At 32.3% G+C, this 12,666-nt stretch overlaps 2 protein-coding genes across 2 annotated transcripts in view; both read left to right on the top strand.

The window, feature by feature from the left end:
• The window catches only part of LOC148228718 (uncharacterized), a 170,947-nt gene that overhangs the window by 82,991 nt on the left and 75,290 nt on the right, over window positions 1–12,666 (top strand). The gene's annotated exons all lie outside the window — the stretch shown is intronic.
• Window positions 4,058–6,654, top strand: LOC148228719 (uncharacterized). Its single transcript, XM_088199827.1, has 2 exons — window positions 4,058–4,282; window positions 4,572–6,654. The coding sequence occupies exon 2, from the start codon at window positions 4,586–4,588 to the stop codon at window positions 6,314–6,316; it is 1,731 nt and encodes a 576-aa protein (XP_088055953.1). The 5' UTR covers window positions 4,058–4,282; window positions 4,572–4,585; the 3' UTR covers window positions 6,317–6,654.

The following is a 12,666-nucleotide window of genomic DNA, read 5'->3' as shown; positions in this document are numbered from 1 at the left end:
TGTAGCTCCAGGTATGACAACTATATGGAGCTTAACTCTTGAAATTAAAGTGACTGTGATCCGTAAGGAATGGAGTGCTAACTTCGAGTCCACTAGCTCGAGTTTTTTCAGCTATTAATAAAAATTAGACTTAGCTGTAAAGTAGCACCTATTGATTGTACATAGTATATTAATTATATAGATGTCACTGATTCCCAGACTGGTAAATATTGTTATTAATATTTGTGTCTGATTGCCTTACCCAGTTGGTACTGATTTACCCCATTATAACACATTAGGCATACGCTTGTCAGGCTACAACGGATAATTAAAAAGCTTCTGCTTTCTCGAACATCAAAGGGTCGTATTTATCGCTTCGAATTAGTTCGTCTGAACTCGATTAGTGGAATTTTAGTTGAGAATCCTGACTGAAGCGCCTGAAAGAAGTGATTCAGCAATAATGTGTTCTGGTGTCTTTAACTTTCCTTATATTTCTCGATCGTTTAAATCTCGATGATTTGGAGCGGAACCAGGTTATTTATTATTGTCTTATATAAATCAATTTAAATATACAATTGATAAAGCGGAACTGCTTAAAACACTAAAAAACTCAATAATATTTTAACAAAGCTAATTACTATTTTCTAAACAGAACATGCTTAAAAAATCTACAGTCATTGTCAGTTTCATACAATTAAAAAAATATTACAGTGAATTTGTTTTGTGATATATTTAGAGCTTTTAAAAGTTTCTCAATATACATTTTCAATTTTTGGCAAAAATGAGAATATAGAGCGTGTATTTTATTTGTTTTCGTAGACATACAAATATAATACAATCAAAATTACATCTTATTACAATTACAACATGAACATTTGTAAACAAACTGGATTTTTCATATTGCTTGTTAAATTGTACTTCCGGTAACTCTAGATATCCTTTAATGGTATTAGATAGCAATATAAATATTAGAATTAGATATCAATATAAATATTACTAACATCTCATACGATTGACATCATATAATGAAACTTTCATTAGTATTTATATCATATTGTGGTCAAAAAAGTAAACAATTGAACTACGATTCAGAAGTTGAAAGAGTTTATCACATATAAGAAGTTCAAGGCGTAATGCATTGAGGTCATGAACGTTTTAAGTCACCTTAACTGCACTCAAAAATTGTATTTACTTTCATACACTCAAGTTTTATCTATTATTTTATTCATATCAAGCATGACTCAAATATTATGTTAAACAACATTGACAAGGAGTGATCGTTTATGGCAAATGTTAATCGAAGCTGTTGTAATCTCAAAGTGATCGTTACACAGAAGACACGCTTGCGACACTGGACACATCTTTTCAGCAGAGTGACAGTCACGGTCTACCTGTGTGTGTAAGTCCATCTGTCTGATCGTTCTCGTGAGTCATCGCGTTCGAAAGCGCTTCGACAAGGTCTCTGTTCGGGACAAATTATCAGAGATAGCAAAAGCGAGGTCTCGAGAGCGAACTGGTTCTGATTGTGCGAAATATTAGTTTGAATTAACGCTGATTGATTGAAGCGTTTAATTGATATATGTCACGTATCAATGTCGTACCTTTGAATTTAATTTATTATAATAAACGTCAGATTATCTTTCGCTAATTAAATTTTGCTTCGTTTGGTTCATTTTAAACCATTCGGCGATATGAATTTAAATTTTGTCTCTTTGTGGAAAAGATTTTTTCGCTCCGAGTTGCCTACCTATCTCTCCCCAGTATCTTAAATCTTTTCACGACTTCGCCACCCTTTTGAATGTTGTACTTTATATTTTTTCCCCCGGCCGTTTCGGGTAAAAATAATATAAAAATCTTCACGTTCATGGAATCATAACCGTTTTAGTACTGAGTCTGAGAAAAGTATATATTTATATTTGTTAAATAATTATACGACTGGCTAAAAATTGAAACGATTACCTAACATTTTACTTTTAAATATATCAATAAAATTCAATCTTATTATAGAGGCTCCCAACTTAAATTATTTATATGCTTATCAAATATTAATAATTCAGGTGTCAGTATCGGGCGGCGTTGTCAAATGCCATTGAATCCGATTTAGAGTAGTCCTTGCAGTGGCAGAGTAGTAATGTAGTAGCAAATTTTTTGCAGCGGTAATATTGGAAGCGTCCTTGTTAGTGCCTCTCGGAATACGTGAATGTGTCGAAGTGAGTTTCTATCTGCACATGATTATCAAATAAACTTATTATTAAAAATATTTATTTAAAGCAATTAGGTCGTATTGTTATACTCAGCTTCTTTATAGTTCGCTCCATTTGATAGAACATGATTATGTCTCCCGTGTAACCCTCTATAAACAAAATCATTGTGGTCGCATTTGTTGAACAAAAAAATTATTTAGAAGACGATTTGTTCACATATATAATTAGTAAATTCGAGGTTTACGCAAAAAAACCGCTGATGAAATTTTGTCCACAAATTTTGAGCTTTTTTGTTGGATTGATGATTGAGGTACATATAGAAAAGGGTGAAATTTATAGACAGTAAATATTCTGATATCAATCTTTTTCCTTTAATTTGTGTAGATCAAAAATCTGCTTTGATACGTGTTAGTGACAAAAGAAACAAATTGTTTTTTTTATATCTATTTGAAAATTTTAGTCTTACTTTAAAGCATAAAACACGAAACTTCATTATGTTAAACTTCAATTTGGCTGTTTGAGATCAGCATGTATGAAATTTCCATATTCTCAAATAAAAACTTCTTCTTGTTTTTAATGAATTCTGTGAGTTGTATAACTTTGAAAAGCAGCGAGATGCTTGGTATATATATATTTTTATACAGACTCATAAATATAAATCAGGTGATAAAAAAGTGTCCGGCGGCCGTGTCAAAATTGATAACGGAACAGGTCGTCGTGTTATTATTACGAAGTAGAATAGTCGTAAAGAACTGATATTTAGTCTTTGTGAACGTTTTGTGAATCTTTTTGTATGTTTCCCGCTAGCGACTTTAACGAACGGTGAACGTGTTTATTTTGCCTAAATAATCTGTATGGTTAAATTCCGCCCCCTTATTTACGCTCCTCTTTTCTTGGTGCAACATCATCATACAGAGTGGAAATTTTAAAGTAAGTCTGAATTATGGTAGTTTAACGGTTAAAAGTTATAAAAACATATTATTTTACAGACAATATGCATATTTAACTAGTAAAAAACATATTGTGCATGCGAAGATTCTTAAAGGTGTGTTTACTCATGACCTTTAAAAACGCGATTTTAATATTTAGTATTGACTCAATCTTTATTTGTCAATCAACATTTATAGTTTGTTTTTTACCTTTATATTTAAAACAGCACACAACAAAGTGCTTACAAAGCATTATATTATTTTATCATAATACAAAAAGATTTTCTGTATGGTTTGAACGTACGCTTATTTGCTTCCACAACATAGTATTGTGAAAAAAAAGTTGTTTACGTTTTTGAAAGTTTGTAGGGATTTCTGCTTTTGGAGGTTCTCATATTGCGTTTTGTTAAAATGGCTTTTACTCTTTTAAGGTGGATTTATAAAGCGTTTTTCTTTATATAACGTTTTCTAATGCGGATTTATATAGTATAGAAAATATTAACTGGTTTTAAAACCCAATTATTATTCTAATTTAATGACACTGTTGTGCACTGTCAGGATGTTTATTTTTTAAAACAATCTAATTTAGTTATATGTATATTATTATTATTGCGCTATTTTTTTCAACGGACAGCTTGAGTTTTAATTTATATATTTAAAGTCCTCGTAGATTTGCCTACGTCTCTTGAAGTCTGGATCTCGGACGCCGTAGCTAGACGAGGATTGACAGGAAGAGGGAAGCGGTTGCTTTCTCGGTATTCTCAGTCTTTGTTTTTGGTCTCGTGTGTCATAGGTCATAACTATTAAGTGGAATTCTTGATGTATGTCTCTATGTCGCTATGTCTATGCACCATGACTGTGGGAGGTTTTTTGAAATTACAAGTTTCCCAATAAAGACCGCAATTAATTTTTTGTGGGAAAAATATGTATAATTAGATTATAAGGTAGGTTCGGGTAATAAAGCCTGTCGGGTAATAAGGCCTAAGTAATAAAAATCCAATTTAAGCTTGTTTAAATCACTCAAGGTTACAAACATAAGTAGCTAACACTCAAAGATGGCCCTTCAAACGTGTCACGACAGGATAGCTCGCGCGATTTCGCCAGTGCGTCGTCGTTCATTGTGGGAAGCGGTTGCGCAACACGAATAACAAAAAATCGTCCGTTACAAACGTAAGTATTTTTTGAAATATTTCACATAATTATGTTATTTTACTTTATAGATTTCTATCATTTCATACTTTTATGACCTTAGAAGTTTAAATTATAATATCATGATCCGAATCATATTATTTTTATTTTTCTTTACACATGTTGTCGGTGGTTATTAAGGCCTACAAAATTTGATCGTAGGCCTTATTATCCTCCTTTTTGTATCAATATCACAGCTTTAGTTAGTATATTTTTTAAAATGCAAGGAGTGTTATAAAAAGTAATGACAACTGTTTATTGTTTTTTTTAGTGACAGCAATCACAATGCCTCCCAAACGAGCATTGTGGTCTGAAAATGACTTGGTGTCGGCTGTTCGAGCGGTAGAAAGAGGAATACTGAGCACCTATAAAGCTGCTGAGAGGTATAAAGTACCCAGAAGAACCATTAGAAATCATCTTCAGACCGGCAGTTTAAAAAAAACACTAGGTCGAAAATCCATACTCAGTGACGACCAGGAAACTGAACTTGTAAGCAGAATCATAAGGTTCGCTGAAATTGGATTGCCTGTGACACCACTGATTCTCCGACGCTTGGTCTTTAAATTTTGCGAACTTAATAACATCAATCATAAGTTCAACCCATCTCATAAAGTTGCTGGTAAAGATTGGTTTAATGCATTCATGAAAAGACATCCAGAAATATCTAGAAGAAAAGCTCAATTCATAAACCCTGCCAGAGCTCAAAAGCTTAATAAATTTATTGTTGATGATCACTTCAAGCGACTGAGTGAAGTTTATGATAATTTGGACTTGAAAAGTCATCCTGAAAGAATTTACAATATGGATGAGAAAGGTTGCCGTCTAACGATCCATCATCAGCAAACTGTTTTAGCAAAGAAAGGAGCTAAAAGAGTGCACTTACAGTCTTCAGAACACGCTGAAAGTGTCACAATCGCCGGATGTATAAATGCACTTGGCATTGCAATACCACCAATGATCATTTTCAAAGGTAAACGACTGAAACCAGAGTTATATGACAACATTCCACCGGGAACATTAGTTCAAAAATCTACAAAGGGTTATATGACCAATGAACTTTTCAATGATTTCTTGAAACACTTAGCCCGGTACAAAAGTACAGGAAAGTGCCTTTTAATATTTGATGGAGCAGCCTGTCACCTAGACCTATCCATAGTTGAAGTTGCCGATTCACTCGATATATCATTATACTGTTTACCATCAAACACCACTCATGAACTCCAACCGCTTGATAAAGCCGTCTTTCGATCATTTGAGCACCATTGGGATGCTGAAGTTTTAACATTTATGGAACAAAACCCAGATAAAAAACTCACTAAGGCAAGATTTAATATTATTCTCTCAAATGTGTGGTCGAAATCTATGACCCATAATAACATTATAAGCGGCTTCAGGGCAACTGGTTTGTATCCATTGAATCCACAGGCTATTCCAGAAACAGCTTTTGCACCATCTTTACTGACAGAGGCACCAGCTCCTCCTGTATCTGACGATGTTAACAAAGAAAATTCGCCATATCTCGTCTACCCTAGGCCACCAACATCGGGACCATCAACATCAAGAATTGAAGAAGAATTAATTGGTCAAACCCCAAACAAACGTCCTGGAAGGTTTTACCCTATGGTTTACGGTAGTTCTAGTTCGGACGATGATGAAGATCATGTGCCTCTCGCTGAAATAAAAAGAACAGTATTTAAGCAGCTTATGCCTACACCAGTCAAAAATACTGAAAAAACACCAATCGTTAGGAGAAAAGCCTTAAATTATAGGGGAACTCCAGTCACTAAAAATATGTTTGACAAAAACAAAGAAGAAAAGAATATAATAAAGACGTCGAATCTCAAAGGTAGAAGTGGTACTAAGCAGAAACAAGTGAGCTGGTATTGTCATGGTTGTGAAGAGGATAAGATGGCAGATATGAGGCAATGTGCTAAATGCGGCAAGTGGTATCACGAGGAGTGCGTTGGTTTGTCAGCAGATGATACGGACACTTTTGAGTGTCCTGATGGCTGTTAATCAACGGAATTTGTTGCTTTTTTAAGAATTCATGCATGAATAATGCATATCTATGATTATTGATCATAATTACCAAATATAAGATGCATATTTTGATTATTATAGTATGTTAAAGCCTTAGGCCTTATTACCCGACCATAGTATAATAAGGCCTAAAGATAGAGTTTTACAAAATGTTTAATTTTGTTTTTATTTACGGCAAAAGTTGCCATTTTTTGTTTTTATTTTATAGTAATGTATCTATAGGTATACTTTACATTAAAATTAGTTGATTTCGATATATAGTTTTTATTTTATTTCAAATCTCCCTTAGCTAGGCCTTAATGCCCGCACCTACCTTATATAATAATATAACAAAAATATTTATGTAATATACCATAAAAAATATAAATGCGCGAAACTCAAATGTAGGTCAAGCACTGACTCGCAGGCTATATTAGCAAGCAGGGAGCTACTTTAAAAAGCAACGGAAATATTATTAAAATACTTTTCCTCGCTGATATTCATAAAAGTGTTTTCCACAGCGACTCACGCCAGCCACTTAACAGCAGCTCTAATAGTTTTAAAACATCCCGCTCTCTCTATCTCAAGCATACGTAAAAGCTTTTCCGTTCTTAGTAATAATCGTGGCTTACATTAAAGCTTACGATAAGAATTATGGAAACAGTCCCTGTGCGGTCGTCTCCGGGTACCCAATATAATCCTTGAACGCTTCTACGATCGGAAAGCGATACCGTAAAGGAGTGGCAAAGCCATCTAACGATCTCCCGGCCGCAGTCCTGTAACGGTCCTGACAGGATTACCGTAATGTCGGTCGGTACGTGCCCGAGACGAATTTAAATATGTCGAAAAAATATATTGTGCATACATTACGCACATCGTTTCTCGCGGTAGTGAAATATATGCCTCCCGTCTATCGTAAAGGATGTCGGGAGAAAAAATGAGATGGGATCCGCGCGTTTATCGGCTAACGTCGAATTTTCCGATCTTGAAAATATACGATACGAGGAAATTGGAAAATGGCCAATGTTATGACTTATGATGCTCATGGGTGTGTGCGTATGTTTGCGAGCTCCATACAGGAGTCGGTAATCTTTTTTTATTTTTACAATGTATCGTAGATAAATTGTATCAAAAAATATTCAGTCAGTACATTTATTCGATTGAAAAGTTCTACGCAATTAGCTTAAATGTTTTATGGATGATATTGATTGCTTGTTACTCATAATTGAACACCTTTGAACCAATTAAGACACCAGCGAAATGTAAACGTCATATGCGAGTCTCAATAAACTCGTATTAATATTTTTTTAATATTGCCTGGTAACAATTATCAGGCGTAAATTTAAACCTTTATTATGATTTTCGCAGAGTTTATTGCGATGGACCGGTTACTTTTGTCATAATTATTTTGCTTCGTTGATAAAAAATATAGTCTGGGCCATTCTAATTTTTTTGACTAAATAATTAAAAAATAGACTATTGTTTTACTGTTAAGGAGATTTTGAGTTTCCCAAAAAAATTTAATAAGCTTTCATAAAGTTTTTGATTCAACACCCTTAATTTTTTTTGCAGCGTCTTTTTTTAGAAGTTTATATTTAAATTCACAACTGTTTGAAATGTGTACAATTTGTGCAATAATGATTGTATGGAATAAATTATAATAAAATTATATAACTATATAAAATATTATAATTTTGACGCAACGATCGTGGGTAATCCATAAAAATATCAATAATTCGTTATTTATGTATGCTTAATTTTTATTGACAGAAAAACATTTCTTAAAAAAAGTTTTAATTAAAAATATTTTGATAGAGAAAGAGCATATTTATAAAACTTATTAATTTACCCTTAACTAAGCTTAACATATGACCTTTAAAATGTCAGTTTTTTAGTATTCACTTTACCTTTATTTAACAGCTGAATATCCCACTGCTAATATAAATATAGTGTTTCTTATTTACTTTCCAAAAACAAAAGCCTTCAACAAATTTTACACAACACAACAAAATTTTATTTTATTATCAGTGAAAGGAAAAAATCTTAGTTTTGCAAGATTTCGCGCAGTTGTTTACTTTCTATGGCAAAGAATATATAGTAATTAGCTAATATGTAGTCGCAAATTATTTTTTAAATATAATTATCTGACGAGAAAATGATCTAATCTGGTTTATAAACTTTTAATCAATAAACATTAATTAAATACACTTATTTTTCAATCACAACCGCGAAGTTCTATGAAGGCGTATTGATTTATGGCTTTCAGATTGCTATCTTAAGAAATTGAGTGTTAAAGCTTTACTATTTACTTGACAGATGTACATAAGACTGCTAATATAAATCTAGGGTTTGTTGCTTTACGAAAACAGCTCACAATATATTGTTTACAACGCCTTTTTTTCTCATCATTGAGCGGTCAAATCCTAATATAATATGATTCGCGCGGTTGTCTAACTTTGCCGGCAAATTATTTTCTCTTGCGAAATTATTTTGTAAGAGCAAAACATTTACATAATGAGGTCATACATATTTTCCACCAAGATACCATGGTAATCTATGGAGGCGTTTTGGCTTATGGTTTCGTATTGTACTATTTTTTTTTATTATTTACTTGACCTTTATTTGAGGAAAAATATCTGTTTATAACTTTTTAAGTGTTTCTTATTTACTCTATAAAAAAGCAGTACACAACATATTGTTTACAAAGCTTATTGCTTAGTTGCTTCTTATTTGATGGTTTGATTTGCCGGCAGAAGATATTTAATAATTATAAAAACTTTATATTTAATAATTCATATAAATAGACATTCATAAAGGTGTAAAATGACTACCGATATTTTTGTATTGGAAAATATTCGTAAATAAATAAATCAATAGTCTATTATTTATCATCTTAAGAATAATAGCCAAAAAACTCATTCTCTATATATAAGTACAATTAAACTGAAATTTGATCTAGGCATTTGTAAGTAGAAGCTTTGAAAACTTATACTTGGGTGCGAGAGAACCAAGAAACACAACAGAGGAAGTAGATACAAACATGTAATTGTTATTTATACTGTTTAATAATCGGTAAAGTAGTCATATCATAAGTTGTACGTTATTATTTAATGTTTAACTGTGGAAAAAGTCGATTTATTTGGATGACTTAAAGAAATATTTTTTTGATTCTTGAGAACGATAACATCAGATTTTATTACTTTTGAGGCGTTTTATTTTGATAAACCTAATAACGTTTACCTAATATGTAACTATTTTGCCATACGATTTGTAAACACATACAGTATACAAATAGAACAATGCTGCGAAAGCGCAAAATTAAATTGGAGACACACAAACGAACCTAGTTTGCAATATATACGTACTACATTCGAGCTTTCATTCAAGTTTTCCAAGACGACACAGTTAAATTTTCCGCGACACAAATGGATAATTAAGAGCACAGTCGTCATAAAGTCGCCGAGGCGACGACCGCCGCCTTTTAATTGCTCCTAGGGACGTTCTTCTTCCCTTACCCGAAAATACCAAAGTCATCCCCCTTTCCTTTTGCGGAACAACACCACATTCCGCGCGTCACGCACCGCAATAAATAACGTTTACATCACAAACGGTGAGCGCTTTGTTAAAAGTTTAATTAAAACCTCCCACTATGACCGAAGCTTTTTTTTGTTGTTGTTTAGGTTTGGCATTGTTTTTGCGATAATTCATCGCTCTTCAGCGCGGAAACAATGGAAAACTATAAGAGGTGAACGGAAAAAGCACCACCGTGGCGTATAACTATGGACGGGAGATGAATTTAAATGGCCGATAAAGCGGAATGAAAAAAGATATCACTGGTTACGTGTGCGAAATTCGAGATTATTTCTTATTTCTTTCTATAATATTTTTTCTGTTCTGCTTTTATTTTTAGTTGGAATCGAAGAAATGTATTTCGGGGTAAGACTTATGCGAGCATTGTTAGCATGTGTAATAGAATCACGTAAGGGGTTTAATAATGTAGTTAAATATAAATCTAGCAAAATACTTTTGTATTTAAATTTAATTTAAAGATTTGATATCATAATGTTTGCTTGTGCTAAAGTATTATATTATTTTTCCTTTAACATTGAGGAAACTGTTTTGTGATAATAATATTTACAAATGCCGTATTCGTTTTAGGGTATAGTAAGTTAATAAAGTACAGAGAAAAAAAATGTTTCTATATTATATTTTATACAAAATCAAGTAAATTCACTTTATTTCTATAATTCACTTACCTTATATATGTGTCAATAAAATGTTACACGTCAAAATAAAAGCTGCAATAACCAAATCGAAAAATTGCGAAGGAAATTCTTTATGCTGGTATATGATATATAGCACCCAGGAACAAGGGTCAAACCGGTGACCTGTGCGTTTGTACATAGGTATTTTACTTACACACCCTCCGACCGACAGGTATGCCCACATATCTACATACGTTTTGGGGCTACTTCCTGAAAAAGAGCTATCTCGTACACGAACCGCAAATTTATTTCTTTGCGTGTGTGGGTCGCAGCATCAGCCTAGAATTATTTTAATTGAAACTTTGACCTTTAACGTTGCCTTGCTTAGGAAACCAACCCTTTTGTTTATGGTGGAGCAAAGGGTGAAAAATTTAATTCTAGGTCTCGGGTCGACACGCATGTCTATAACGATACAAACACAAGTGTAAAATGATAGGCACTGTTGCTGTTAGTCTAGCTATTATAAATTAATATTTTTTGTGGTAAAGCGTTGAAAAGTAGGTTTATAAATTAATAACGTGTGTCTTTCATTTTTTTATTGGAAATATTATATGAACATAATGCTAATCTACGATCCATCAAATATTAAATATTACATTATCTTCTTCCAAACTCTGTTAGATGTAAATTTTCTTAAATACGACTAGGTTGTGTATCTCTTGGCTTTCAGAAGTTTTTCATAGTCATTTAATAATTTTGCTTACGTACACATGTGGACTTTTAATTATTTTATAAATTTATATATCTTTCTTTTTTAAATATATATTGAGATTATTCATTATGCAGTGAAATCTCTTTGTAACGATTACCGAAATAACAAAATCCCCAGTATAACGAATCTTTCATACAAAATGTTTTCAGTGTAACGAAGACTGATCTCAGTATAACGAAATATTTTAATACAAATTTAAAAATGACGTTACAACTTGAATTCAGTTCGTTCTTGACTTGGCGTGTGCCTAATGTGTTCACAAGCGACATTCAAGGTGTTTCTCAAACCTCAAACTTTTTTTGTTTTATAAAAAAAACGATCTGTCAATCCTCATGCTGTAGTAATATGGTTATTTAAAAATAAAATAAAAATGCAATATCTTCCTTACATTCAACATAATAAATTTTCAGTATAACGAATTTTTTATTCGGTCCCGTGACCTTCGCTATACTGAGATTTCACTGTATATGTATTTAGACAGCCGTATATCTAATTTCTCTTCTAGTGCTTATCTTTATGATTTTTATTTCTAGTTATATTTGTGCATGTATTTATTTATCATATTAAATAAGTTTTAGAATATTCCATTAAAATATGAATTTGTTTGTATTTATATGTATGTATTATATATCTTCCCTTATTCTAAAAGGTTTTAATTATTTTAATATTTTGATAAAATACATCTCAATCTACATAATGATCACACTTTAAAAGTTTTTCAATATAGAGTGGTACCTCTATTTTCGTTGACTTCGGTTATCGTCGATTTTTTCCGCGAAAAAATTGTCTCGATTTTCGTCGGTTACCTCAGATTTCGTCGTCGTATGCTTGCCAGTGTTAGTGCTTTTGTGCTTTTTTTTATTGATTTTACAAATAATTGCCTCGGTTTTCGTCGGACTCAAATTTCAACGATTGTTTTCGGACGGATTATCGACGAAAACCGAGGTTAAGTGAGTTTAATTTAATTTTATTATTAATATTTATATATTTGTAAGTACTTGTATAAACTAACTAAACTTGAAATTAGGCACAGCATTAGAAAGTTGAATTATTATATTTGGTGTGGCATACTGTTTCTATACTTTGGCTTCATTGTAGCATAATTAGAAGATTTAAAAAAAAATAATAGTGTTTTTTGACGAGCCCCAGTACTTTTCCGAAAAATTTGCCCAGAAATCTTTAGGTGGCTAATCTAATTGTATTTTGGTTTTAAAGTCAAGTCATTTATTAAATCAAGTAGGTTCACAAAATCATTTGCACTTGCCTGCTGTCAAGAAAAATAAATTCCGAATTCCAGATTCGTCTCCACTAGTTTTCATAAGATGTTGCCAGAGTTGTTTTTAAGTCATGTAAGTGTTCTAAAAATACTT

Source organism: Plectrocnemia conspersa, unplaced genomic scaffold (genome assembly GCF_051122295.1).
Source record: "Plectrocnemia conspersa isolate PC_06_02 unplaced genomic scaffold, ASM5112229v1 ptg000012l, whole genome shotgun sequence".
Classification (NCBI taxonomy): Eukaryota; Metazoa; Arthropoda; class Insecta; order Trichoptera; family Polycentropodidae; genus Plectrocnemia; species Plectrocnemia conspersa.
The sequence above is the reverse complement of the archived record's forward strand: the minus strand, read 5'-3'. Positions and strand labels throughout refer to the sequence as shown.